This window comes from Myiozetetes cayanensis, unplaced genomic scaffold (assembly GCF_022539395.1).
Source record: "Myiozetetes cayanensis isolate MyiCay16 unplaced genomic scaffold, myiCay2020 scf55, whole genome shotgun sequence".
Classification (NCBI taxonomy): domain Eukaryota; kingdom Metazoa; phylum Chordata; class Aves; order Passeriformes; family Tyrannidae; genus Myiozetetes; species Myiozetetes cayanensis.
In genome coordinates, this window is record NW_026087798.1 from 387,237 (window position 1) to 414,649 (window position 27,413).

At 65.1% G+C, this 27,413-nt stretch overlaps 5 protein-coding genes across 5 annotated transcripts; 1 reads left to right on the plus strand and 4 right to left on the minus strand.

The window, feature by feature from the left end:
* Positions 1 to 431: 431 nt before the first annotated feature.
* Positions 432 to 4,363, plus strand: GPR182 (G protein-coupled receptor 182). The gene is made up of 2 exons (XM_050334551.1): positions 432 to 832; positions 1,759 to 4,363. Exon 2 carries the CDS (start codon positions 1,766 to 1,768, stop codon positions 2,858 to 2,860), a length of 1,095 nt encoding a protein of 364 aa, XP_050190508.1. The 5' UTR covers positions 432 to 832; positions 1,759 to 1,765; the 3' UTR covers positions 2,861 to 4,363.
* A 467-nt stretch (positions 4,364 to 4,830) lies between these two features.
* ZBTB39 (zinc finger and BTB domain containing 39) lies at positions 4,831 to 11,124 on the minus strand. Its single transcript, XM_050334585.1, has one exon. It carries the CDS (start codon positions 10,208 to 10,210, stop codon positions 7,907 to 7,909), a length of 2,304 nt encoding a protein of 767 aa, XP_050190542.1. The 5' UTR covers positions 10,211 to 11,124; the 3' UTR covers positions 4,831 to 7,906.
* A 776-nt stretch (positions 11,125 to 11,900) lies between these two features.
* Positions 11,901 to 13,474, minus strand: TAC3 (tachykinin precursor 3). The gene is made up of 5 exons (XM_050334573.1): positions 13,355 to 13,474; positions 12,576 to 12,798; positions 12,377 to 12,479; positions 12,275 to 12,298; positions 11,901 to 12,196 (listed from the first exon to the last, which is right to left on the minus strand). Exons 2-5 carry the CDS (start codon positions 12,681 to 12,683, stop codon positions 12,051 to 12,053), a joined length of 381 nt encoding a protein of 126 aa, XP_050190530.1. The 5' UTR covers positions 12,684 to 12,798; positions 13,355 to 13,474; the 3' UTR covers positions 11,901 to 12,050.
* Positions 13,475 to 15,355: 1,881 nt separating this feature from the next.
* MYO1A (myosin IA) lies at positions 15,356 to 23,215 on the minus strand. Its single transcript, XM_050334528.1, has 28 exons — positions 22,217 to 23,215; positions 21,954 to 22,069; positions 21,686 to 21,780; positions 21,474 to 21,578; positions 21,323 to 21,369; positions 21,117 to 21,180; positions 20,938 to 21,036; positions 20,730 to 20,833; positions 20,498 to 20,645; positions 20,290 to 20,408; positions 20,120 to 20,206; positions 19,960 to 20,025; positions 19,743 to 19,847; positions 19,429 to 19,491; positions 19,092 to 19,292; positions 18,699 to 18,925; positions 18,420 to 18,620; positions 18,063 to 18,156; positions 17,772 to 17,921; positions 17,589 to 17,657; positions 17,241 to 17,327; positions 16,938 to 17,012; positions 16,714 to 16,848; positions 16,497 to 16,603; positions 16,294 to 16,426; positions 16,053 to 16,205; positions 15,854 to 15,981; positions 15,356 to 15,594 (listed from the first exon to the last, which is right to left on the minus strand). Exons 1-28 carry the CDS (start codon positions 22,367 to 22,369, stop codon positions 15,471 to 15,473), a joined length of 3,255 nt encoding a protein of 1,084 aa, XP_050190485.1. The 5' UTR covers positions 22,370 to 23,215; the 3' UTR covers positions 15,356 to 15,470.
* A 391-nt stretch (positions 23,216 to 23,606) lies between these two features.
* On the minus strand, positions 23,607 to 27,410 carry NEMP1 (nuclear envelope integral membrane protein 1; the record flags this gene model as incomplete). Its single annotated transcript, XM_050334516.1, has 9 exons — positions 23,607 to 24,605; positions 24,949 to 25,151; positions 25,358 to 25,531; positions 25,843 to 26,068; positions 26,247 to 26,361; positions 26,524 to 26,617; positions 26,734 to 26,806; positions 27,047 to 27,257; positions 27,351 to 27,410. Coding segments are annotated over 8 exons (1,155 nt in total), but the record flags the coding sequence as incomplete, so codon positions are not given.
* Positions 27,411 to 27,413: the final 3 nt, after the last annotated feature.

The window sequence follows — 27,413 nt, forward strand, 5'->3', positions numbered from 1 at the left end:
CCGCTCCGGCCATGCCTTCCTTCCGAGCCGATTGTTCATCCCAAAGTCTTGTCTGCACTCGAAAAAGGAGATTTCCTGCAATTGTTTCACAGGACTTGCAGCTCGATGCAAAATTTTCTGCCTATCAGCCCCCTCCCCAGCACCAGGGCAAGGCTCGAGCCCCCTCCCTTCCCCTGCCAGACTGCAGGGCAATCACAGCTCCATGATTAATTGCTGCCCCGGCCAGAGGTGCTTCTGTGGTGACATCCATCTACCATTGGCTCCTGCTGCAGTGCTGCCTGGGCAGAGAGTTCAGCTTTCAGCCCCTTTCCTGCCAGATGAAGCCCTGAGCTCGCCTCGGTATCGTGGTGGCACTGGGGACAGTCGGTGGCACCTGTCCCACAGCCCATCCTTGCAGGCATTCCCAGTGCCAGGGTAGCACCTGGCCTGGAAGAGCCCATCCCAGAGGATGCATTTTCCCTACAGCAGGACCCAGGCAGGATCCAGCCCCCGAGCCCAGCAGGGACATCGTGGAGGGGACCCTGCAGAATCCTCGGGGACCTCAACTGCACGCCCCGGCACCTGCGGCTTCCACCCCGACACCTGCCCAGGGCCTCCCTGTGCCCAGCCCTGCGGCCAAATCAAAAGGGAGCCGAGCCCTGGGGCTGGAAATCCAGTCAAATGTCACCCAGGCTGGGCTGTCTCAGGATGTTGGACCACGACGGTCATTTCCTGCCGGGAAGTGGCCGCCAAGCCCACCCCGAGCTCCGCTCTCCAGAGGCGCGAGAGCCGCTGAGCCGAGAGGATCCCTGAGCTCCCGAGCAGCCCCTGCACAGCCCTCGCTCTGCCGCCGGTGAGCAGAGCTGTCCCTCTCCCCTGTGTCTGTCTGTCCCTTCTCCTGTCCTCCTGTTCACTCTCCCATCCCCCTGCCCCCTCTCCCATCCCTCTGTCCCTTTTTCTGTCCGTGTGTCCCCTCTCCCATCCACCTCTCCCCAGTCCCACGGGTCTCTCGGGACCTGCAGTGTGGGGAGGGTGGGAGGTGGGAGGTGGGGAAGGGCATGTCCAGCCTCTCCACTGGAGGTTTTGGGAGTGGGTGGGTGTCAGCCCATTGCCACAGGGGTGCCACCATGCTGGGGGACACTCGGCTGTGGCACTCCTGACTCCCCAGGGTCCAAGTTCCACAGGAACACCCCGGCAGCCCAGCACGCTCCTCCGGCTTTCCCGAGGGAACGGCTGGTCCTGAGCTCTTCTGGTGCTCCAGGGCTGGATGGGTTCTGTGGCATCTTTGCCGTGCTGATGCAGCTGTTCTGGGATCAGAGATGTCACTTGAGGCAGCAAAAGGATGTTGAGGTCAACTGCATTTCCCTTAACTTTATAATTTTGTCACCTACTTGGAAGTCCCGACAGCTCCCGGCAAAGCAGCTGCTGGACGGGCAGAGCCGGTGAGAGACCACACTCCGAGGGCTCAGGAGGGGAATGGGGCCTTTCCTGCTGGAGTGGGGTCTGGACCACAGCCACCGGTGTGTTCAGTGTCCTGGGCAGCTGCCCATGCCCCGGGCCAGGCTGTGGGACAGGGGCAGCCACCAATGGGGCTGATGTCTGTGCCTGGCATTTAGTCTGGGACGTGAGGGGATCACCTGGGCAGACATGGCACCTTTTGAGGGTTGATGTAGGGAGTCACCATAGGACTAAAAGTCGGGTTAAAGCCCCCTGGAAGGGTCTGAGCCCCATGCAAGGACCGAGTTCTGTGTGTTCTCAGTGTTCTCCCTTTCCCTGCAGCACCAGGATGGCTGAGATGACCACGACCCCCACTGAGACACACACTGTCCCGAGTGAGTATGGGGACTACCACAACTGGTCCGAGCTGTTCCACCTCCTGAACCACACCTACACCTACTGCGAGTTCAGCCTGGACGAGAACATCAAGCGGGTGATCCTTTTCATCCTTTACCTCGTCATCTTCGTGGTGGGCTTGGTGGAGAACCTCCTTGTCATCTGGGTCAACTGGCAGACACGGGGCAACAAGAGCTTGGTCAACCTCTACATCATCAACATGGCCATCGCTGACCTGGGGGTGATGCTCTCGCTGCCCATCTGGATGCTGGAGGTGATGCTGGACTACACCTGGCTCTGGGGCAGCTTCCTCTGCCGCTTCACCCACTACTTCTACTTCGCCAACATGTACGCCAGCATCTTCTTCCTCACCTGCCTGAGCGTGGATCGCTACGTGTCCCTGACCAGCTCCTCCCTCTTCTGGCGCCGGCACCAGCACCGCGCGCGCCGCGTGGCCTGCGCCTGCAGCTGGGTCCTGGCCGCGTCCATCCCGATCCTGGAGGTCGTCCACATGCAGCTGGTCAACACCGGGGAGCCCATCTGCATCTTCATGGCCCCCTTCGAGACCTACGACGAGTGGGCGCTGGGGGTCAGCTTGGCCACCACCACCGTCGGCTTCCTCGTGCCCTTCCCCATCATCGCCGTCTTCAACGTGCTGACCGCCCGGTTCCTCAGGCGCACCAAGCCGGAGAGCCGGAAGCACTGCCTGCTCATCTACGCCTACACCGCGGTCTTCCTCGTCAGCTGGCTGCCCTTCCACGTCGTGCTGACGCTGCTCACCCTCGACGGCAACCACATCATCCTCAACTGCACCTTCGCCCACCTCCTCTACTTCTTCTACGACATCATAGACTGCTTCACCATGCTGCACTGCGTCATCAACCCCGTCCTCTACAACTTCCTGAGCAAGAACTTCCGCAGCAAGCTCATCTCCGCCGTGGTCAGGTACATCCCCAAGGACCACGGCGCCCAGAAGGGCGCTGGCAACTCCTCCTCCACCACACAGCACTCCATAGTCATCTCAAAGGACAACCACCCCCCCAACTAAGCGGGGCCGGACTCTCCCACCCCCCGTGGCGGCAGCAGCGGCTCCCTGGGGACACTGGGATCGGTTTTCCTGGTGATGAGGAGACACTTTGCTTTGGCACAGCCTCTCTTGGCCAGGCAGGGCAGGGTGCCAGGCACGAGGGGAGGTGGTGCAGGAGCTACAGACATCTTTCCTCTGGAGTGCTGCTGTGTCAGATCTATTTAGCTGAAGAAAGAGTCAGAGAAAGAGAGATTCCCTGTTCCCCAAACAAAATCTTGGCAGTAATAAAGTAGTGAGTTGCTCCACTCAGGGTCCAACACAACCCCGCCCCTGGGATTTGTCCCCTGTGCCCCCAGACTGTCCCTGACACCCCAAGCAGGAGGGAGGGAATCACCCCTTTGGAACACAAAGCTCCCTCCTCGCCCCCAGCAACGTCCAGAGCGTGATCGTGGAGAGATGAAGGCGAGGCAGCCGTGGGGGCTGAGCAGGGCACAGAGCTGAGCTGGGACGAGGGGAGGAGCAATTGGGATTCGAGATCAGCAGCTCGATCAGTGCTGGTTAAACTGGGTTTGACCAGGCAGGGCTGCTCCAGACTAAGGGCTGGGAGCTGGGTTTGGGTCTCCCATCCCGTTAATCCAGCCTCCTCTGGAGCGTTCCCTTACTGGTATTTAAGGTCCCTGGGTGCATTTCTCAACATCCCAAGAGGCTCCAGCAGCAGCCCTTCCCCTCCCATCCAAGTCCCCGTGGCAGTGTGGACACGTGCAGAAATCCTCGGAGCTGGAGAGAGGGCTGGGCCTGTGCTGTGCAAGGAACTGCAGCATCAGAGAAAGTTCATCCTCCTCTGGAGTCTGACCTGTCACGTGCTGCGGGTCGAGCCCTCGGCGGGGGGGGGTGACAGAGCGACAGGCTCCGGGGTCCATAAATCTACCAAAGGCCTTGAGCTGCTTGAGAAGCACGTGAAAAAGCAGAGCATAAGCAGTTCTGGGGGCAGGATGCTGGTGGCACGGGGAGGAGGGGGGAGCAGGATGTTCTGGGAGAAGCCCAGGACCGGCAGTTAACACGGATGTGGGGTTATCACGGGGCTCACTGACTCTGCCAGTTCCAGGGGTCCTGCAATGGGGTAAATCCATAAATACCACCAGGTTCCTTCTGCAGGGACATTCCTTCATCCCCCAGGGACACCAGCACTGAGGGTCTTACACGGGAACACTGGGAAGGCACCGGCCCCTCACCACAGCAATGCCCTGTCCAGGGCAGCAGCTCAGGCTGTTCCCTTCCTTAATTCTGTTACTGCCCCGGGCTGAGGATGAACTTGGGGGTCTTCACCCGCAGGACCCCACCACCTTCATCCCTGAATCCTCCCTGGGCTTCTCATTGCCAGTTCCCTGCCCCTTCCAGTGAAGAAATGGAGGGCAAATACACAGCAACAAACCAACCTGATGTGTGACATGACCAGGGCAACAATATATTCAACTTACACCAACGTGTAAAATTTGGTATTTGACCCATTAAACTTTATTTTTAACTCTCTTAATTTATCTGCAACTTTGTCCATAGATCTCAGGGCCAGAGTGGCCCTTAATAACCCACCCCCCAGCCCCAGGTGGTGACCCAGGCTGGCCCCCAGCGACTCCCTCGGCCTCCCTGCAAAGCCTCCTGTGGGACACACGGGCTGCTTTACCCCCCAGACCACTCATGGCTCATCCAGGCACACAAACCCTGGGATTCCCCGATGGGGGGGGGGCTCTGCTCCCACCCTGCTGCTGCAGCCCCCCCTCCTCCCTCCCCATCCCACGGGAATGCCACGACCCCTTGCCCTGTGCCACTCCCAGTGCTGGAAGCCACCAGGAAGAGCCCTGGACCTGCCCCAGGAATCCTGCTGAGCACAGCAGGGGAGCAGGACACGGGGATGGCCTCACGTGCTTCCCAGGCATTCCCGAGGATGCACACGGGGAGGAACAGGTTCCACAAAGAGGCAGCTACAAGAGGTCAACGTTTTCCGTTTTTATTATTCTAAATAAAAACCACACTTTGTGCTGAACAATGGAGTAGAAAAGAACCCGATGTACAACGATTTTAGACATCTACGATTTGGGGGGGGGCAGAGTTTACAAAATATACAAAACTTTACAGCAAATAGATAGTAAACACTTAAATAGCAGGAGGTCAGTACCTACGATTAACTTAACGAAAAGGTTAGACAGCAAATTCAACCCTTGCTCTTTCTTCTGCTTCATCACTCTGATGAGAGACCTGGATCTGTTGGGAACGGGGAAAAGGAACTCTGTGTTGGGGGTGGGCTCGGTGCAGGCCCCAGGAGGGGGATTCCCTGTCAGAGCTCCCTGGGAGGCTTCAGGACCCGGCATTTCCTCTCTGCATCCCCCTCAACTACCCCAAAGCACTTGGCAAACCCCTCAGGCTGGCCCAGGGGAGGTAGGTGGGTGTCCCTGTGGTCACTGAGGGGAGCAGGGACAGCAGGGAGCAGGTTTGCCCACAGTGGTGGAGCAGGAACAGAACCAAGCACGGAGCAACCGCCCTGAGGCTCCCAACACGGAGCTGAGCGTGGACCTGGAGCTCCCAGCTGGACAAGGGGACAGCAGTCACAGGGGTGACACCCCTGCACAGGACCAGGACCCTCCCAGGGGAGCACTCAGGTCTCTGAGCCCTCTGAGGAGGAGCAGAGGCAGGTCCAGACCTGTCCCCCTGTCCCCTGCTGCAGGATGTTCCACATGGGAATGATCCACTGTATCACAGGCAAGCAGAAGTTCCAGGGATGGGAGCTGGCTCCTGCTTTCCCCCCAGGGCTGGTTGTGCCCCTTAAGTGTTTCAGTGTCAAAGCTTCTCTTTTTGGTTAATGTGCACAAAAGGCTTTTGCTTCACAGCTTATTGAGATCCAGGGCTGCAGGTGCTGTGCCCCGACCCTTCCCAAAGCTCACCACGGCTTCTGGAACGTTCCAGGAGGGTCTCAAGGCTCTCCCAGCCTCCTCTGTCCCTCACATCCTTCATTGCCACCTCCAGAGCAGCACAGGCCGTGTCCATCCCTGTCCCTGCCCTGAGTCCTGATCTCGAGGGGACCCTGTGTGAGCACAGGAGGGGACTGGGTGACCTCCAGTGATCCCTTCCAGCCTCATCCATCCCATGATTCCATGAGAGAAACCCCAGAACCCAAAGAGCAGCTCAGAGGAGCCCCCATCGAAGCACCACCAGCTCCCCCAGTTCCCAGAGCCCCAAGCTTTCCCAAAACAATCCTTTTTTTTTTGTAAAACGTGACCACGCTCAGCTGGACACGGCTCTGCAGCGATCCCAGACCTGGCACCGCGGCACCGGAGCTGGGAACCCAGAGCTGCAGCAGCCAGGCCAGCCTGGGCTGACCTGTGCCCCCCTCCTCCCACCGCAGGCTCCAGGCACCCCCCGCTCCCGGAGGTAGGTCGGTACCAGGGGAGGTACCACCCTCATTTTACAGATGAGGAAACTGAGGCAAAGAGGTGAAGGGACTCGCCCAAGGCCCTGGCGGCGCGGGGGGAGCGACCCCCGGGCGCTCCGAGCTCTCGTCCAGCCCCCGCCGCGGGACGTCCCTTCCTGGGGGCCCCTTCCCAGGGGAGGGGCAGCAGGGTGAGTTTTCCCAGGGTTTGCAAATCACTAGTTTAGTTTAGTTTAGTAACAGCAAAACTTGACAGAAGCGCGGGAGCCGATCTGCGACCACCGAGAGCCCCCGAGCGCTTCCTGTTTGTGAGGTAGAATGAGTTCCCGAAGGGCAGCCCGAGCTCGGAGTTATCTGTTCCTCCCCACCTCTGCCCCGCAGCAGGATAACATGGGAAAAAGCCAATTCCCACCCTTCCTGGTGTAAACACTGTCAGCACGGGCTGAGCTCGCTGGTGGGGCCAGCAGAGACCCCCCCAGGATCGCCCAACGCGGGGCTGGGAGAGCCCCCCCTGCCAAGGGACGCCCAACTCATGTCCGGGAGAGCCCCTGTGCCCAGCAGTGCCTGGCACGTGGCCAGAGAGGCCACGCTGAGGTCCCCAGCAGCCGCCACTGCTGCGGCTCCCGCTCCGGGAACAAACCCCCATGGCTCCAACAGCGCACGTTTGCCACCAGACACGTCCGGGATGTGGAGATCCACGGCGGGGGAGGGAGGATCCCTTCAGCAGGAGGAGGGCCCTCCAAGGTACCTTCCAGGGAGTTAAGGCAACAGCTTCATCACGTCCCACCCGGCAGCCCCGGCACACGGCAGAGCCAGGGGATTCCAGCAGCTCTCCATGGCCACCACCAATCACCTGCCAGGAGCACGGACCTGCTTCCCCTCCCTCTCCAGCCCAGAGGCTCCTCTGAGAGATCCCTGTGCTCGAGCAGCCGCCTCCGCTCGGGCTCTGCGGGGAGGTTGTGCCGCTCCATCTCCTCCTCAGGGCGCGAGCGAGTGTGGCACAGCCACGGGAACCCAGGAATCCCCCTCCTCATCTGCACACTCACACGCTTCCTGCTCCGCTCCCTGGCGAGCCAGCGACGGCCAATCCCAGGACACACCTGGCCCATCTTCTGGTAGTAGCAGCAGAACCCCAGGGGTGCCCAGAATGTCTTGTCTTTCTTCTTTCTTTTTTGTTCCTTTCCTTCGAGTCCAGCACCCGCTCTGGCTCTGTCCCTCTCCACTGAGGTCAGGTGTGAAAATCTTAGCAGCATCAGTTTGTGGGACAATCTCAGGGTTAGCCTGGTTGAGTGGGCTAGAAGGCTCAAAAAAATAGAATCTAGACTCAAAAACTAGTGAGAAATACTAAAAACACAGAACTCGATGGCCTCTAACAGGACCAGAGGTAAGTAAACACGACAGACTCCTTGAAACAGTGATGTACCTCACGTGCTGTTAACTTGTACAACGCCACCAATCTAAAAAAAAAGCCCTAAATAGGCACAAAAAACCAAAAATAAAAACAAACAAACCAACCAACCAACCAAAAAAACCGAAAAGGAGAATTCCATCCATGATGTCTGACCATTAAATAAAAAGAAACGACACTTTTTCTTTTCTTCCACAGCTTCCTTAACGAGCGCTCGCTCCTCCCGCCTCGCCCCCAATCAGCTATCCGTGTTCTTCTCGGCCTCTTTGGAATGGATGATGTACATGAAAGTCTGCTCGATGGTGAAGTCCGGGGGCAGGCTGCCCTTGTGCACCCCTATGTGCTTGCTCATGAGGTTGAGCGTGGAGCTGTAGTGCCCGCACACGGTGCAGCGGTACATGAGGGCCCCCGAGTGCGTCCGCAGGTGGCACTTGATGGTGGAGCGCCCGCGGAAGAACTTGTGGCACACCTTGCACTGGTAGGGCTTCTCGCCGGTGTGGATGCGCCGGTGGTAGTTGAACTCGCTGGTGTGGGCGAACCTCTTCCCGCACACCTTGCAGCTGTACTTGCTGTTGCCCGGCTGGCTCTGCAGCGCCAGCTCCTCGCTCAGGAACTCCTCGGGCAGCTTCCTCTTGGGCAGCCCCTGCGGCTGCAGCCGCTCCCCGAATCCCGCCCGGATGTCCAGGCTCCCGCCGCACTTGTGCTGGCTGACGTGGTACCGATAGGCCGCCTCCAGCTTGAAGCTCTGGCTGCAGAAGTGGCACTGGAAAAGAGCCTCCTCCACGTGCTGGTGCACGGCCAGGTGCTTCTCCAGGAGCTGCCGGTCCACGAAGCTGTTGGCGCACACGGAGCAGGAGAAGACGGAGATGCCCAGGTGGGACAGGGTGTGCCACATCAGGCTGCAGAGGCTCAGGTGCCTCTGGTCGCACACGCCGCACGTCTGGCTCTTCAGGTTCACGTGCTCCAGGAGGTGGTTCCGGACGGTGTGGAAATCTTTGGCCAGGGGCTTCCCGCAGGCAGCGCAGGCCAGCTCGGGGCTGCCCCCTCCCCCAAACACGGCCACCTTCCCGGGCAGGGGGTCGCTGGGGTGGACGACGACGTTGTTGTCGAAGACCCCGTCCCGCCGGTGCAGCGTCAGCTGCCACTGGGTGAAGAACTTGGTCTCGCACATGTCGCAGGAGAAGAGGAAGATGCCGATGTGGGACAGGACGTGGGTGACCCTGGAGTTGCGGTCCTGGAAGTGGGTCTCGCAGACCTTGCAGTTCCCGGTGAGCAGGTCCACGTGGTCCCTGGCGTGCTGGCGGATCAGCTGGATGTTGGGCTCCAGCACCTTCTTGCACACCTGGCAGGGCATGGCCTTGCTGTCCCGGCCGTCGCTCTCGAAGGCCAGCTCCTCCTCGCTGTCGTCGCTCAGCTCAATCACCTCCTCGGACGGGCCCAGCTCTTCTCCAGCATCCTCAAAATGCAGCTCGGCCTCTCCCAGATCCTCCAGCTGGAGCTCATCCATCTGCTCGAATCCCTGCTCTTTGGAGTGGTCACTGTTGCTAGGGCAGGAGTTGCTGCCCATGGAGACATCCAGGGATGGATCAGCAGGGAAGAAGCCGCCCTTCCCGTAGTCGCCGTTGCTCTGGGGCTTGTACTGGGGGCAGGAGCTGCCGGTGGTCTGTGCCACGACATTCCCGCCGGGCTGGGCCCCCAGACCCACGGCCGGAGCGAACTGCCCCGGATCCGGCCCCTGCTCCGTCTTGGGAGGCTGCTGTGGATGCATCAGGGGAAGAGCCTGGCTGGCTTCGCCCACGGGATTCCTGTCATCCTCCTTGTAGGCGCCCGCCACGTCCCCGTGCAGGAGGTAATTCCGCTCGGGGCCGAAGTGCTCGGCGCCGCTCCGGAGGTCGCCCAAGGAGTGGCTCTGCTCAGAGGAGGTGCTGCTCAGCGGCCCTGCCCGGCCTTCCCCCACGGACAGGGAGGGCTGCCTGGGGATGGCCGAGCTCTCCAGGTCGGGGAAGGTGGAGTGGCAGGCCTGCAGCAGGTCCTCCATGCCCAGCCGCTCCGCCACCTCGTAGATGACGCCCACGTTGATGAGGTCCGTGAAGAGCTCCGAGGTGTACACGAAGCTCAGGATCTTCTCGAAGTTGGCCGGCGTGATGAAGTCCACCACGTAGGTCCTGGCAGCGTCCAGCCCCGTGTTCAGGAAGAGGTTCTGGAAGTAGCCGGCGGCGCAGGCCAGCACGGCCTTGTGCGCAGCGAAGGAGCGGGAGCCCACCAGGATGGTGACGTCGCACATGGTCTCGGAGAGCCGGCACTTGTTGAGTTCCTTCAGCAGGTTGTTGGGGTGGTTGGTGCTGTGCAGCTTGATCCTCATGCCCATCTTAGCAGCTGCTTGAGGGTCCCTCCTCCCGGTCAGCTTGGCCTTTACACCTTCATCGGCGGCGGGAGCAGGAGCTGTTGGGCAGCCAGGAGTGGCAGGGCAAGGGGCTCTGGAGAGGGGAAATGCAGAAAAACGGTAGCACTTAAACAACCAAAGTAACACCATTCTGGTCATACCTCCCCTTTTCCGCCTTCTGGATGAGCCACAGAGCAGCTGCTCAGCTGGAAATGGACTGAACCTGCCTTGTCACCTCACAGACCGACTTTTTAAGAAGTGAAAGGGCAGATGCACAAAGGGGCAAACTCAAAACAAAGAGCCACTGACTCTGCCCCAGGCAGCTGAAGGTCCCGCTGCTCTTTGGGCAGGGACGGAGACCCTGCTGACTCAGAGACCCAGCTGGAGCCTGTTCCAGCCATCTCCCCTCTTCCCGAGCCAGGGACAAGGCTCCTCTCCAGAGGGACGACACTCAGGCTCCACACACCGGTCAGATTCCTGTCCGGATCTCCTCCAGCCACCACCACTTCATTCCTGCACTTCAGATCCCACCTGCACCCACACGGAGACTCTCGGTTCCCAGGTGGGATCTCATCTCGGATCCTCTGTGTTCCAGCCTCGGGGGCTCTCCTGGGATTTCTCCTCTGCTGTGGCACCTCTCAGTGCAGATTCCCTGGCTGCCACCACACCTGTGGCACTGCACCGGCCATTCCCACCTGGGTGTGTCCCTCCAGCTCGTCCCGCTGACTTTGCTACCCCCTGTCCTGCTCATGGATGCTCCGGCAGCTCTTGGGACCCCACAAACTTACCCAGGGAGCTCTATCCCTAATTCCCAGCCTCCTCCTTCCCGGGATGGGGAACAGCGAGCCCGGAAGGCGGCAGAGAGCGGGAGTTTGGAGGGGGCAGGAGGGGACGGGGCTGCTCCTGCCCCAGAGCCAGGGGAAGGTCAGAGGGGCTGAGGATGGACCGTCCTCCCCCGGGGAAAACCGCCGGCAGCTGGGGAGGGCGAGGATGGCCGGGGAAGGCTCTGGAAGGCAAACGCTCACCAGGGACAATTCCTGCGGCGTGGGAATCCCTGTGGAGGGGATGGGACAGAGGGGAAAAGAGCGGGAGAAGGGATGGGGGCGCGGGGGGCAGCGGAAAGGGGGGCGCGGACGGGCAGGAGGGGGACGGGGAGTCGCGGAGCTGCTCGAGGAGGAAAGGGAGGAAGGAGAGGGGCAGCGAGGACCCCAGGGGGCCCAGGGGAGGGGAACACGGGGCCACGGTGGGGGGGCAGCAGAAAGGGCCCCGGGGAGCCACGAGGACGGCAGGAGGCCCCGGGGAGTTGGCGCGGGGTCCGCGGTGCTGGGGCGGCGGGGGGCCGGGGCCGCGGGCGAGAGTCGCTCCTTGCCGCCCGGCGCCCCGCACCATCCGGCCCGGCTCACACAAAGGCGCCGACCCGCCCCGCGCCCGCCCCGGCCCGCACCGCCTTCCGGGACCCGCCGCCCGCAGCGCCCCCGCGGGGCGGGGAGGACCCCGCGCGGCCACCGGCTGGGGAGGGGACACGGACACGCGCGGGGGGACACGGGCACGGGCGGGGGGACGCGGACACGGAGCGCTCCGGGGCAGGCACAGGTCGCTGCAGCCCACAGGCACGAGGACCCAGCCCCGCCGTCCCCACGGACACGTCCCTGCTGTCCCATCCGCGCGGGTTCTTTCCCGCAGCCCCATCCCCGTGGATCCGTCCCCGCAGCCCCATCCGCGCGGGCTCTTTCCCGCAGCCCCCATCCCCGGTGGGATGCCCCAACGCGGTGCCGGCGGCGCAGCCAAGACACAGAGACGGTGTTTGCGCGTGTCCCGCGCAGTCACGGGTGGGTGTTTAGCGGGGCAATGAGGGTATACACGGGTGCGCGGACACGCGCGCGGAGCGGGACGGCCGCGCTCCCGGAGGGGTCCCACGATGGCTCCGTGGGCGGCGGCGCCCGGGACGCCCCCACAGCCGGTCCCGCGGCCCCCGGGCGTGGGGGGCTCGTCCCGCGACTCATAGGGCTCGCAGCGGAGCCTGACCGGGCGCGGGGGTCCCCGGTGAGCACCGGGGGGCCGGGCCGCCCTCTCCCCGCCCCGCCGCTCGCCCGGGCTCCGCCGCCCGCTTGCCCATGAGCCCCACGAAGAAATCGTGCATGTCCCCTGCGGAGAGACCGGCCGTCAGCGGCCCCGGCCCCGCCGGCGGCACCGGCCCCGGCCCCGGCTCCGGGCGGGACTTACGCTTCTGCGGCGCCGCGGGGGGACCTGGAAGAGACCGAAGCGGGTGAGAGGGGCCCGGGCGGACCGACAGCCCCCCAGCCCGAGCCCCCTCCCGCCCCTCACCGGCGCCCTCCTCCCGCAGCAGCTCCAGCGCGGCGGCGGCAGCGGCGGCGGCCCCGGGGCTGCCGCGGGCGCTCCAGGGCAGCGGCTCCGGGTCGGGCATCCCCTGCGGGAGCGAAGCAGATGAGCGGGCTGGGAAGGGATCCGAGGGGCTCCTGAGGGTCCGGGCTCCGCCCGCCGCGCCCCCTCACGACGGCCGTACCTGGGCGGGGGGCGCGGGACCCTGCGGGGCGGCGGCGGGGCGGCGGCGGGCGAGGGCGAGCGGCAGCGCCAGGACGAGCAGCACCGCCAGCACCGGGCGGCTCCTCATCCTCGGCGGGGGTTTGGGAGCGCAGTCAGCGGCGGAGCGGCGGGGTCCGGGGCCGCCCCGAGCCGGTGCCCTCTCGACGGGGCGGCCCGGGACGAGCCCGGGACCGGACCGGGCTCTGGGGAGGGAAAGCAGCGAGACGGAAGACGGGGGGCGATGGGACCCCCGCTCGGGTCCGCGAGGGAGGGACGGCGCAGGTGTCCCGGGGAGGGGGCTGCACCCCGGGGGTGCCTTACAGGGGCGTGGGGGGGGCTGTTATGGGGGGTGCAGGGGGACACGGCCCTGCTGTGGCCCCTGGGGTCCCGTGTCCCTGCTCGTGCCCGTGGGACCACGTCTGTGCTGTCACACACTGTTCAGACTGCAAACAAGCACAAACGTGGGCACAGCGGGCATGGGCACAGCTCGGGCTCTGTCCTGCACGTTCACCCGTGTCAGCACACAGCTGTCCCCTGGCACACACATCTTGCCCACAGCCATGCTTGCTTCCAGAGCCCCCCCAAACCCTCCCCGAATTCAAGCAACACCTTCACCCCCTCTCTCCTCCCTCCCGTGCCCTCCTGAACCTTCCCCTCCTCCCTGTGCTGTCCCTCAGCCCCAGCGGGACAGGGACAGGGCGCAGCAGCCCCCACAGAGGCTGGGAGATCCCCAGGGCTGCAGGCCATGAGGACACAGACCTGCCGAGCCCTCCGGTGCTGCCTGGTGCGTGGTCAGGGGCCGAGGGACCCTCGTCACGGGTGGCTGCAGAGCAGGGATGCTTGGAGGATCGGTGGGCAGCGGCGGTGGGCAGTGGTGGTGGTGGGCAGCTCTGGTGGTGGTGGGCAGCAGCGGTGAGCAGTGGTGGTGGGCAGCTCCGGTGGCTCCCCCAGCACGGGCTCAGCCGGGAGGCGAAGTGCGGCGGCACCAGCTGCCGCGCGGTGTTAAATAAGGGGCTCTGCCCATGGCACGGCGTGGGTGGGTGAGAGGAGACCTGCCAATGGGGGCTGGGGGGGGGTGGAACCCCCACCCTGCAGCTTCACGCCCACGCAGGCACCGTGACACCGACAGCACCCGTCGCACATGCAGAGTCACACAGCGACACGCGTGTGCCCACGCGCTGCACCGGCTCCCTGCCCTGGGCTGGGGGTCAGCACGCGGGCACCGTGCCCACGCAGCCCCCGGCCCCTCGTTATGGGGACACGCACCCCATCACAACGCGGCTGTTGGCACACGTGGGAACACGCAGGGTGGGATGGCCCTGGCTGGATGCCGGACTCTGCAGCCGGGATTTGGGGTTCTCGCAGCACAGGGGGATCAGCCCTGGCTCCCGCCACGCACACACGATGCACACACGTGTTCATCTGCGTGCACAAACACACGTGTGCCCGCACACACGCGCCTCACACCCTGCCCAACTCCCCCAGCCCCACTCCGGTGCTCCCGGCCTGCCCGCTCCCATGCCAGGATGTGCCAAGGTGGAAGATGGGGAGGGAAACTGGGGGGGGGAAGTGGAGGGGTGCGAGGCAAGGGGGAACAACTGGGCCAAAAAGTGAGAGCCACCGACTTCATCCCAAGCAACAGGTGGCTGCGGCTGCTCCGGTGGCTGCGGCTGCTCCGGTGACTGCGGCAGCCCCCGGGGAGGGCGGCCGGCAGCAGCGGCTCACGTGGCAGCACAGCCCGGGGCAGGGCAGCATCTGCAGCGCCGGGAACGTTAATTAAACCGGAGCCTGGCCAGAGATGGTCTAATTAATTAATAACACCTACTTGTGCGGTGCCAAGTGCGACGCAGCCGTGAAGAGCCGCTGGCGCCCCGGGCTTGTTTACGGCTGTCGCCCCTCGCCGAGGGAAGGTCCCTGAGCGGGGACGTGACGGGGCCCGTGGGGGGAAGCGGGGAGCCCTCGGCTCTGGGGCACGTCGGGGCCGTCAAGGGCCCCCACGCACACGCACGTGCCCCCCCACGTGCGGGAGCTGCCCGCACACGCTCCCCCTGCACGACAAACCGTGTGCCGGGGCCCACCTGGGAGCTGGTGCTGATGGTGACGTGACGGGGAGCTGGCAGCTCCCGAAGGTGACGCGGGTGATGTGTGGGGACAGGAAAAACATCCTCTCCGAGAGCTTGATCAGTGCAGGAGAGAAAAGGCGAGGGGGACACACGCCCTGGCGCGGGAGCTGTGGGCTCCTGGGGGCTGCAGGACTGGCGGGGGTCCTGCGGGTCCTGGGGGCTGCAGCGTTGTCACTGGGGCTGGGCAGTGACTCCCCTCTGACCCCTGTCCGTGCCACCAGTTCCCAAATGCAGCTCCAGTGCCAGCCCGTGTCAGGAGCAACCTGCATGGGGGGTCCCGCAGCGGGGTGGGGGACCCTGGGCAGGGGGGACGGGGCTGGCCAAGCAGGCAGGGGGTGCCAGGGACCTCATGTGCAGCTGCCCACGGCTGCCCAGAAATTGCCTCTGCAGCAGCACGAGCCGGGAGCCGCTGAATGGGAAAAGTGGCCGCAATTTGGGGCCTTTCCAATCCCCAGGAGCCGAGCGCCGGCCATAGTCAGGAGGCAGGAAAGGCGGGAGGCCGTGTGGGGCTCTGCCCCCCAGCTCCAGCAGCGTGGCACCGTGTTCTGGGGCTCTGGCATGATGGGATCCCCCCCACCCACCTGGAACGGGGTCACCCACCGTGACACCACCCCGGTACTGACACCTCAGCATCCGTTTAATGGGTTTGGAGTGATCCCTGGGCACTGCCAGCACCTGGTGGGGCAGGGAGCTGACACAAGGGGGGGTCAGGGGTGCATGGGTGGGGGCCCCTGTGGAGGGTGGGGGTCCCCTCAGTGCACCAGGACCTCCATCTTATGGCTGCCCTTCTTCTTGCAGATGGGGCCGTCGGTGCCGGCCTTGGGCGACTCCACCACGGTGACAGACATGTCGCCCTTTGGGAAGCGGGTGGAGAACCTGGAAGGAGGGGCAGGATGGAGGGGAGGGAGCAGGATGGAGAGGTGGGGTGGGGACATGCCAGGCCCCCCAGTGCCCAATTTCCTGCCCTGGTGACACCCATCTCTCAGGGCTGCCTCCCATTACAGCCCTGCCCCATCCACATTAGTCCTGCCCACAGCAGCCCCTTGTATTCCTGCCCTTCAGGCCCCGCCCCTGAGAACCACACCCACTCCAGCCCCGCCCATCACAGCCCCGCCCATCACAGCCCCGCCCATACTTGTCCGTGATGTGCAGGGTCAGTGCCTGCCCCGTGGTGGCCTCCAGGGTCTGGTGTAGGCGGGTGACCAGCTCGATGAGGTGGTCACTGACCAGCAGGAAGTCGCCCTTGGCCCCCACCGTGGAGACCTGTGGGGCGAGTGGGGGGTCAGCCCTGCTGGGGACCCCCTAAGCCCTCAGGGACCCCCCTCCCCGGGTACCTCCTTGAGGTGCAAGGCCAGGAAGCCGTCGGAGAAGCGGGTGACGGAGACACCGCGGATGTCACTGAGGCTGAGCACGGTCTTGGGCTGGGCGGCCTTGGGGTCAGCCAAGACCAGGTACTCGGTTGTGAGGAGCAGCAGGCGCGGCACCGTCTGTGGGCAGGGTCAGGGGGGACATGGGCAGGGTGTCAGTGTGGTCCTGTAAACCCTCCAGTGGGGACAGGGCGAGGCAGGGGCTTACCTTGCCGCTGGCTCTGTTCACCTTCCTCACGGTGTCGGCCACCAGCACCTTGTCCTTGGCCACGGCGTGGAGCTTCTGGTACTTGGGGTTCTGCTTCAGCCCCAGGTAATCGCTGCGGAAGGGCTGCTGCACGCTGGGGATGAGGCCGTCAGCCCCCGCTGTCCCGAGCCCCCTTAACCCCCCACAGCCCCCAACCCTGGCACCTTTTGGAGTAGAGGGTCTTCTTGTCCTTGAAGAGCTCGCTGGCGCAGAGCTTGGCCTGCAGCTGGGCCCGGCGCGGCGCCGGCAGCTGGTCCCGGTACTTCTTGCACTGCCGAGGGAGGGGGGGATTCGGTGCCGCCCAAGACCCCCGGGGTGGGCTGGCACGGAGGGGCACCAGATCCCAACGGGCATTTTCCCCCCACCTGGCCCTGCCCCCACCTTCCAGTGGTGGAAGATGCTCTTCAGCTCCTGGTCGGCCTCGCCCAGGAACTTGTAGGGTGCTGGGGGCCAGGTCCGGTCCATCACCGACAGCGGCGGGAGGTTCTTGGCCAGCCCCACCAGGTACCTGCACACCTGGGGGTGGCAGTGCAGCGGGGGGTCAGGAGGGTCCAGCCCCAGGGTGGGGCGCTGGGAAGGGCCCCTGTCCCCCCGGCCCCGCTCACCAGGCGCCGGTAGATGAAGTTGGCCAGGAAGGTGCTGGCGCTGGTGCGGAAATACCTCCTGTACCTCCTGCGCGCCTGCGGAGACGGTGCCAGTGAGGGTGGGGACACTGGACATCGCCACCACCCCACTGCCAGCCCCCCAGGACACGGGTGTCCCACCCCCTGTCCCCATTTGGCCCCAGCAGACAGGACAGTGGCTCCAGCCCGACAGGGTGGGCGGGAGCTGGGTGGGCAGACAGACAGACAGCCCGGACACAGCACACGGACAGCAGGACAGAGGCAGCAGGGGCCTGGCCCCGTTACCTGGCACCCTCTCCAGTGAGCGGCGATGGTCGTGGCGGCCGCGTGGCGTTGGCTCTGGTTCTTCAGCTCCCGGAGGAGCCGGCGAGACTGCGGGGGCAAGAGCCCAGGGGGCCCAGGGGGGAGACACCAACACAGATATGGAGCAAGAGGGAGAGGCAGGAGAGAGGCAGGAGAGAAGGATGGAAGATGGGGAGAGGAGATGAGGACAAATCCGGTCCCACCATGGGGCACACAGAGGTCCCGGTCCCACCATGGGGCACAAGGAGCCCCCGTTCCTCCCCACCCCATGCCCCCCACCCTCCTGCCCACACCAGCAGACCTGCCAGCCCCAAGAGGCCCAGCCCTCACCTTCCAGCCCCGCGCGTACGCCTGGAGGATCAGTGCCGACCGCTTCGTCTGCTTGTACCGGTTCTTTTGCTGCAGGGGGAGAGGGAGGATGAGCTGGGGCGGCTTGGGAGAGCCAGGGGACGAGGGAGAGCCAGGGGACGAGGGACGGGCAGGGGAAACGTGGCCAGGACTGCCCTTCCTCACCATGTGGCCCCGGAACCAGGCAGAGATGAGGATCTGGCTCTTGCGCATCAGCTGGTACTGGGTCCGGCACCGCCAGCCCCGGACCATCTTCTGGATGAGGGTGACGAGCTGGGCCACGCGCTCCTGGCGCCGCCGCTCCAGGTCGAAGAGCTGGGAACAACCACGGTGAGCGCCGGGGCACCGAGGGGGGACAGGGACCCCGGCCAGAGCCACTACTGGGGCTGCAGCATCGTCCAGGAGCCCCCCCAGGGCGAGCTTGGATCCCCCGGACTGCCCCTTTCCCACACTCACCGTCCGTGGCGAGCGGATGAAGATCTTGGTGTGGCCGAAGGCCAGCTCCTCCTTGGGGTACGCCAGCTCTGCCAGCAGCGCCTCAGCCCCCTCCCTGCACCGGGGCACAGACGAGGCCAGTCAGAGCCCCCCCGGCAGCCCCCCGGCCCCACGGTCCGGCCCGGTCCCATTACCTGTCGCTGCCCTGCCCCATTACCTGTCGCTGCCCGGCCCCATTACCCGTCACTGCCCGGCCCCATTACCCGTCGCTGCCTGGCCCCATTACCTGTCGCTGCCCGGCCCCATTACCTGTCACTGCCCGGCCCCATTACCTGTCGCTGCCCGGCCCCATTACCTGTCACTGCCCGGTCCCATTACCTGTCGCTGCCGGCCCAGCGGGGCCAGGTGCGGGTGCCGAGCATCTTGTAGCGCTGCAGGAAGGGGCCGTAGAGCTGGCGGAAGGCGTAGCCTGCCCGCCGCACCCGCACGTTCTCCAGCAGCCCCAGGTACCGGACCTGCGCCCGCACCAGCTCCGGCGTGAACACCATCGCCGACTTGGTGTCGTTGGGCTTGATGCACCTGGGGGGCACAGCGGTTGGGTCGGGGGGTCCCACCAGCGCCGGAGCCGCGGCCGGGGGTCCCCCTGGGGGCCGGTACCTGATGTAGTTGGGGTTCTTGGAGTAGAGGTTCTTCATCAGCATGGCCACAGAGGACTTGAACTGGAAGCCTGCGGTGGGCGGCAGCTTCAGGGAGACCTTCTGGGGGTCCCCCTCGGGGAAGAGGGAGCGCAGCAGCTCGTGCCGGGCCGCCCACATGGCTTGCGACAGGTCCCGGAACAGCAGGTCGTTGTTCTTCTCGATGAAGCCCGTCACGTTGTAGGTCACCTGGGGGGGCCAGTGGGGTCAGCACGCGGGCAGAGAGCGGGTTGGGGTCAGTGTCCCTGTGCCTGTTCCCAATCCAGCCCCGGATCTCCTGTGCAAAGCTGGGAAGAGGTCTGGGGCTCTGGGAGGAGGTCTGGGGCGCTGGGAGGAGGACGGAGCGCTGCCAGACCTTGCCGGCGTAGTGGTGGATGCGGAAGCACCGCGCCGGCAGGCTGCTGTCCGAGACGTGCCGGGCGTTCTGCGTCTCCTTGCTCTCGTAGTGCTTGTGGGTGGCGAAGAGCTGGTTGAGCTTGGTCAGGAAGGTGTCCTCGTTGACCACGCCGGGCCGCAGGCACTCCTCGTCCAGCATGGCCAGGATCCCGCTGGTGCTCTGCGCCACCACAGGTGGTGTCACCCCAAACCAGCCCCAGTGAACCCCAGTTTGGGCTCTGCACAGCCCGAACTCGTACTGGGAGCGATGGGGGAAGCTGGGACCCCGAGACCCCGGCACTGGGATGGCGACTCACATTCTCGATCAAGTTGCAGATGATGCTGTTGTCGAAAAACTCCACCGGGGTCCACTGGATGCCCTGGGAGCAGAGGGGGGTCAGATACATGGGTTGCCCCAGCCCTGCCCCATGGACATCCCCAGCAGATGTGGGGCAGGAACTGGACATCCGGCCCCGGGGACGAGGACCTCGGATCCCTTCCTGCCATTGACTCTGCTCCCAGCAGGGAGCGGGGCGAGGGAGGGACGCGCGGCGGAACCGTCTCCGGCACTTCCCCATCCCGGGAGGGCCAGAGCACAGCCCTCAGGAGCCTCGGGGAGGGCTGGGGGTACCTCTCGGACGTATTCCTCCTGCTCCTCCTTCAGCGTCATCAGGATGAAGATCTGCTGCAGCTTCTCGTTGCAGTAGTTGATGATGAACTGCTCAAAGCCGTTGTCCTGCGAGAGAAGGGGCCTGCATGGCAGATGGTGCCCAAGCCCCTGGCCCCGTCCCATGTCCCCCCGGTGTCCCCAGCCCCCCCAGATGGGGCCAGGCAGGTCCTGCGCTCACCTGGAAGATCTCGAAGCCGTAGATGTCCAGGACACCCATCACCTTCCTCTGCTCGCCCGACTTCACCTGGGGAGATAACGGGGTGTCGGGCTGTGCCCTGGCCCCTTGTGGGGTGGGGGTCCAGGGTCCTGCTGGGGGTCCAGGGCCCCTTGGCGCTCACCTGGATGCTGGTGTTGATGCGGTTCACCAGCCAGTCGAAGAGGCGGCTGTAGATGTTCTTGGCCAGCGCGTCCCGCCCGTAGTAGCCCTGGGCAGAGGGGAGAGGGGCTGGTGCCGGCTCATGGGGGGCTGTGGGGCATCAATCCCACGGCCGGGGGTGGTCCCACTCACCTGGGGGACGGTGAGGGTGGTGAGCACCGTCTCGTTGCGCGCCTTCACCGTGCGGGAGCACAGCGCCTGCTCCAGCGTGCCGGGGTCCAGCCCGATCAGCTCGCAGATCTCCTGCAGCTCTGGGGGGGGCAGATGGCAGTGCCAGGGCTGAGGGGGGGCCGAGCGGGTCCCCCACCCCCCCGTTTCCCATCCCTATCCCCATCCCTACCCCGGGGCTCGGCGATGCTGCAGGCCTCCATCCCGCTGGCCTGGAAGCTGCTGCTCAGCTGGACGTTGCCCAGTTTGAGCACCACGGCCGTCACCTCCAGCAGCGCCGTCACCTCGGCGGGCGAGAAGCCGATGACCTTCATGGCATCCTGGGGACAGACGCAGGCGGCTCAGGGGGAGCCAGGGTGGGCCCCAGGGTGTTCGGGAAGGGGGTCCTGGCTTCCCACGGGTACCTGCATGGCACGGAAGTTGGCTGCATCGTCCATGCCAGGCAAGCTGGAGGCCTCCCGGTTCAGGTACGCGTAGTGCCCACAGTCCTGGCGGAGCTTCAGCTGCTCTGGTGGAGGGGAGAGGAGGCAGTGGCTCAGTCATGGTCCCCCCGGCTAGGGGGGGCCGGGGGTTGCCTTCCCCAAGCCCCCCCAGGGTGGGCTCTGGACCTACGGAGCAGCTGTGCCGAGCCCCCCGCCAGGAGCTGGTAGAAGATGTGGAAGTTCCTCTCTCCCTTCACGTGCCGGACGATGCGGGATTTCTCCAGCAGGTCTGGGGGTGGTCAGTGTGGTCAGTGTCACCAGGAGGTCAGTGTGGGGCGGGACCCCCCGGGATGGGCGGCGGGTACTCACAGTTGCTGATGACCCCTCCCAGGGGCTCCCCCTTGAAGTCAAACTCCACGTCCATGTACTTTCCCTGAGGGGAGGGGCTGGGGTCAGGGTGGTGGGGGTGGCAGCTCCGCTCCCCACATCCACAACCCAATCCCCTGTGTGGCCCCAACCCCAGCAGGGTCCTCGTGGCCCCGGCAGGGTCCACCCCCCCTCCCCAGGTCACTCACAAATCGGGAGGAGTTGTCATTACGGACGGTCTTGGCGTTTCCAAAGGCTGCAGGGGGAGGGCGGGGGGTTATGGTGCAGTCTAGAGGGGCTGTGCCCAGCCCTGGCAGGTCCAGGATGCGGGATGTGGGGCTCAGGATGTGGGGCACTTACCCTCCAGCACGGGGTTGGACTGCAGGAGCTGCTCCTTCACCTTGTTCACCTCCTCCCCTTTGCTGCTCACGGCCGCCACGTAGGACATGACGAGCTTGCTGGCCTCTGTGAGTGAGGGGCTGTGGGTGCAGGGCCAGGGGTGCCCAGGCTGTGCCCACAGTCCCACCAGCCCCTCACAGCCCAGGGAGCACCAGGGGCAGCCCTGGCTCTACCTGTCTTGCCGGCGCCGCTCTCGCCGGTGATGAGGATGCACTGGTCCCTGTCCCGGTCCCGCAGCGAGCGATAGGCATCGTCAGCGATGGCATAGCTGGGGGTGAGGGGGGGTACAAGAGGCTGGAGCCACCTGGAGGCTTCAGGAAATGCCAAGACCCCCCTGTTGTGGCTGTGAGGTTGCCCCCAGTGGATTCCCTCAGACCCCGATGCCTTGGGATCACCCACGGGTGAAGCCCTTGGTGGGACCCAGGGCCCCTCTGTGCTCACATGTGGGGCTTCACAGCGAAGAAGTTGCATTCGTGGTACTCCTGCACCTTCTCGGGGGTGTAGATGGGCAGGGACTGGTAGGGGTTCACCGAGATCACCACATTCCCAATGTACGTCTGTGGGAGAGCGGGACAGGAGGGGGTGAGGGAACAGGAGGACCCAGCCCAGCTTCTGGTGCTCCCCATCCCAGACCCCACACCCCGTTCCCCACCCCAGGCCCCCTGCCCCGCTCCCACCCCTGCAGCCCCCGTGCCCCTGCCCACGTAGATGTCGCGGCGGCGGAATCGCTCCTGCAGCGTCCGGAGCAGCGACTCCTCGGTCAGCGGGTCCAGCAGCACCAGGTCGGCCACAGCCTCGGCGTCCAGGAGTGGGGCGGTGTCTTCCATGGCCAGGCAGCTCCGGGGCAGCTGGGGCATGTCAGAGAGGGGGGGGCTGCAGCCACGGGTGTGCAGCCCCTTCCCCAAAACACCGCCCAGGTCCTCAGCAGCCCCTGGGACCTTGGCTGTTCCCCTTGACAGCGGGGCAGGCAGCCCCTGGGGACAGGGGACAAGGCAGCCACACACCCACAGAGGGCAACTTCCCGGGGCACCCGAGTGCCCAGGACCCCGTGGTGGGGCTGGGGGCAGCCAGACGCTGGCGGGGAAGCAGAGCCCAGCCAGGAAATGTGGACACCTGGATCCTATTCTTGGAGTAGGGATGAATTGAGCCTCCGCTTCCTCCCTCCTTCCTGCTGGGGGGAAACCGGGGCAGGGAGGGGATTCCAGGCCCCCGACAGGTCACCCCCGAGAGCCTGCACAGCTTCCCTGCTCACCATCGCATCTCCAGCACCCTCACCTGTGTCTGACAGCACAGCCACGATCCCCGGGTGACCTTCACCCCCGGTTTACAGCGGGAGCACAGGGCTGTAAACCCACCCCGCTTATCGGCGCTGGGGAAAGTTCACGAGCGAGGTGGGGAAGGAAGGATGGGGCGAACGGGGTAATGAGGGTGGTGGCTCCAGCTGCCTCCAGAGGTGGCAAAACCTCCCTCGGGTCCCTGCAGCCTTGCCCCGTGCAGGGCACGGGCACCGAGCCCCCCGTGCTGCTGCGTGCGGGGCCCCAGGGTGAGCACCCGTGGGTGGGAGCCAAAGCGAGAGCCCCCCCAGCTCCAGGGCAGTGCTGGGCTCACCCCAGTGTTCCCCACAGCACCAGGTCCCCACACCCCATGGGGTGCAGGTGTCCCAGGGTGGGAGCTGTGCGGACAAGCTGCCCCCATCCAGCCCAGAGCGGGGGGATTTGGGGGTTTCGGGTGGTGTCTGGGAGCAGAGGGGTCCCCGACTCACCTCCCGGGCGCAGAGCAGCAGCTCCTGGAGTGGCTTCAGCTGGAGCTGCCCCAGAACCGGCAGGGCTCAGCCCAGCCCAGCGCCCGGTGCTGGCCCCGTCCGGCCCATGGAGGGGCGGGGGGGCTGCAGGGCCCTCCCCCCGGGCACCGCGCCCGCCCTCAGCAGGGACACTGAGGCACCAAGCACAGCAACCAGCACCGAGCAGCCCCGGCAGCCCCACCGGCTGCCCTGTCCCTTCCCCGCCCGGCACTGGGAGCAGGAACAGGCAGGGAAAACCCCGGAGCCGAGCAAACAAAGGGAGCTTCCTCCCGGGCTGCGGGAAACTGGGGCAAGGTACGGGGATGGAACTGGGGCTGCTCCAGGGAGGACCCCTGTCCCCAAGGAGGATCCCTGTCCCCAGCACAGTGGGACAAGAGGCCTGAGGCCAGGGTGGGTCAGGGGGTGGTCACCCAGGGGCTGTGTCCCCAAGCAGCATCCCCAGCAGAGCAGCCCTGCGCCCACCGCGGGACGGACAAATGAGGCTCCTGACCTAAAAAATACATATTTATTAAAAATACAATCACTCATTCACAGCGCTGAGGGTGGGGGGAGGCTCTAACAGCGGCTGCTCACACCTGAACAGGCAGGAAAGCACAGGGAGGGCCAGGGAGCAAACCTGGGACGGGGACAAACACACAGCAGAAGCTCCTGCAGCAGTGTGGGTGAGGTAGGGGCCGGGCTGGGGGTCCCCATGGCTGGGCTGGGGGTTCCCAGGGCAGCTGGGATGGTGCCAGGGGGGTGAGGGCAGCGTTATTGCTTAGCAAGTTGCATAGATTATGGCGTCCCCTCCAGCTCTGTGCTTTGGCAGAGCCCCCCAGGCAGCACCTGGAGCAGGAAACGCCAGCAGGGTCACCCCCAACAGGGTCACCCCCAACAGGGTCACCCCCAACAGGGTCACCCCCAGGAGGGTCACCCCCAGCCCCTGCCCACTGGAAGAGCAGTAACAGCAGGTGAAGGGCAGAGAGGCAGGGAGGAAGCACATTCACACTCATCCTGAGCTCTGGGGGGGGGACAGGGGGCCGAGCAGAGCCCCCACCCCAACACTACAGCTGGAAGCACCCACTGGACCTCGAGCTGCCTTCTCTGAGCTCTGCAGCTCCGCCAGGGAAGCACCAGTGTTTTTGGTATCCACACGTGGATTGAAGCCAAGGCAGAGGTGTGGCCCGACCAGCTGGAGCCCTCTGACATCTTTGGTAAGGGAGGAGGAGGAGCAGCAGCTCCCTCCCCGGCTCCAGGCAGGTGCTGAGCACGCAGGTACCCACAGGACAGGGACAAAGTTCCTCTCGTGGCACCTGCACAGGAGTGGAGGGGAAGGTCTGTCCCCACCCTGGGCACGGCCCAGGTGTCCAATGGTGGGGAAGGGGCTCCCATCTGCTGCCCATGGCCGAGGGATGGAGGATGTCCCTGCCCTGGGAGCTCACAAACATCCCCTGCAAAAGTTGGGGTGACCCCAGCCCAGGGGGGCTCCCTGTGTCCTCCCCCCACCAACACCTCACAGCAGCTTTCACACCTCAGGCAGGTGTAGGGAAAGAGAAGGGTGTCAGCCCCATCAGAGGGGGTCTGTCCCCACAGGGTCCACCCCAACCACCCTCCTCTCCCTCCCTGAGCTGCAGAGCTCGGGGCAGCCCAGCTGACCTCAGTGGCCATCCAGGTGGTTGTGGGGCAGGGAAGAACTCCTGTGATTCCCAGCAAAGGAGTCACTGTTGCCCATCTCCTCCTCGTCCTCCTCCTCGAAGAGCTGCTCGTTGATGAAGAGGCTCTCCAGGCCGAACTCCCGCTCGTGCACAGACACCTCGCTGGGGGTGACGTGAGGGGCACCCCCCACAAACTCAGCAAACCTGGGGGAAGCCGTGGGGCAGTGGGCTGGGGGTGTGCCCGGCGCCCCTGGAGGGGCCCTGGCACCCACAGAGCCCCAGGGAAGTGTTTTGGTGCCGGGACTGGGCATTATCCATCCCTTTCCCGCTGTGACTCCGTGTCCCTGTCTCCAGGGACAGGGGTGACAGCACAGAGGGACACGGGGTGGCCACGCTGCTGGGGATGGTACCTTTTGGGAGACTGGATGCGGGACACGGCGGTCCAGGCGGAGAAGTTGGGGCTCTGGCAGAAGCTGCGCAGCTCCTCGAGGGCCCTGTGTGTCTCCACCTCGCCCTGCAGCCGATACTCCTCCTCTGTCAGCAGCCGAGGGGGGCTCGGGCCCAGCCTGGAGCTCTGCATTCTCCTGCCGGGGGGGCAGCACCACTTACTGCCCACCCAGAGGGGCTGGGACCAGCTCCCAGGGCAGGACCCCCAGAGCAGAACCCCTGGAGCAGGACCAGCTCCTGGGGTGGGATTCTGGGACAGGATCCCTGAGGCAGGACCAGCTCCTGGGGCAGGATCCCAGGATGGGACCAGCCCCTGGGGCAGCTCTCTCTGACCTCCTCTCCTCACTCCCAAGGGCCCTCTCCTGCACCAACCACAGGGAAGAAAGGGCACAACCCCCCCAGCAGCACACGGGCTCCATCCACACGGGTTCATCCAGCAGCTCCTCACCGATAGGCAGCGAAGGCCCACTGCAGAGGGTAGTCCAGGTTCTTGGTGCAGACAGCGACCAGCACCAGGGCCAGGCCGACGGGGTGGATCTGGATGCCCGAGTACATCAGCAGGAGCCCCAGCAGCTGCAGGGCCCAGGACAGCAGGTTGATGCTGCGCTCGTTCTCCAGCGGGCCGTACCTGTAGCATACGCCGAAGCTCAGGAAGCCCACGAGCAGCAGGTAACCTGTGGGGCAGCACAGGGATGGGGCAGGAGCTCCACCAGGGTGAGGGTGGACCTGGCTGGAGCCCAGCCCTCTGGAGCACCAGGACAGGGAGCCCCGGTGTCACTCCGGCTCCGCCAGGAGAGGAGGATGCCGGCGGTCACCATCCTGGCACTCAGCGATGCCAGGGCTCTCACCCACCTAGCAGGTACTGCCAGTAGGACTTGCAGATCTCCTGCAGGTTCTTGAAGACCAGCTGCAGCAGGTAGAGGGAAAAGGACCAGCCTCCCACCAGCAGGAAGTACACAGGGCTTTTCTGGGAGGGGAGAGGGGCGTTGGGGGCGGGCGGAGGGACAGCCCTGGTGCCTCCCCACAGGTGCTGGGCCGCTCCTTGCCAAGCCAGACCCGCAGCCCAGCACCCCAGTGCAGGGGTGGGAGGGTTATGAGGCCTCCTCAGCCCCCAGCAGGTGACACCCACCTTGGGCATGACCTTGGACATCACATAGACGAGGACGAGCAGCGAGGCCAAGAGGCCAAAGCTGATCCCGGCCGAGTAGTAGAAGAGTTGGCTCCTGCAGGGATCACACAGGGGGTCCCACCGGGGGTTTGGGGGATGCCTGTGCACACACAGACCCCCGGGAGGCCCTGCCCCCCCTTCCCCAGCCCCCAGGGACAGGGGGGGACTCACCTGCTCAGCATGTCCCCGCAGAAAAACAACAGCAGGCCCAGGAAGAAAACCAGGAACAGCTTAGGATCAAAGCCTGGGGAGAGAGAGAATGCAAGTGGAGAGGAACCCTGGCAGGTTCACCCACGGGGTGACAAGCCCAGGGATGGGGCAGTGCCCAGGTGAACCTCCAAGGGCCCCAAATCCCCCCATGGACAGAGCCACCCTCCCTTCCCCAGACCCTGCTCCCTTCCCGAGGAGGAAACAGCCTTACTGATCCTTGGGTGCCCCCCGGGCAGCTCCAGGCCCCCCTTTCCCCTGCCTGAGGGGGACCTACGTCGGAAGAGGAATACGGAGTAGGTGGTGCCGGGCTCCAGCAGCTCCACCTGGAGGCAGGTTTTGGTGCTGTACAGGTCCACGTCGATGCTGGTGTCGTTGAGCTTGCCCCGCAGGAAGGAGAACAGCACGTTCCACACGCTGAACCGCTCCAGCTCCTCCTCGCTGTCCACCTGGGTCACCCGGATCATGCGGCTGCTGGTGATGCGGATCTGCCCGGGGAAAGGGGGGGCGCGGGGGGGGCGTGGGCAGAGGGCTCGGGGCAGGGAGGACCTGCCCCCTCCTCCTGCCGCTCCCCCCCTCACCTGTGTCCGCGTCCAGATGTCGTGCCATTGCGGGACGCCGGTGTTGGTGTAGCAGAAGCGCTT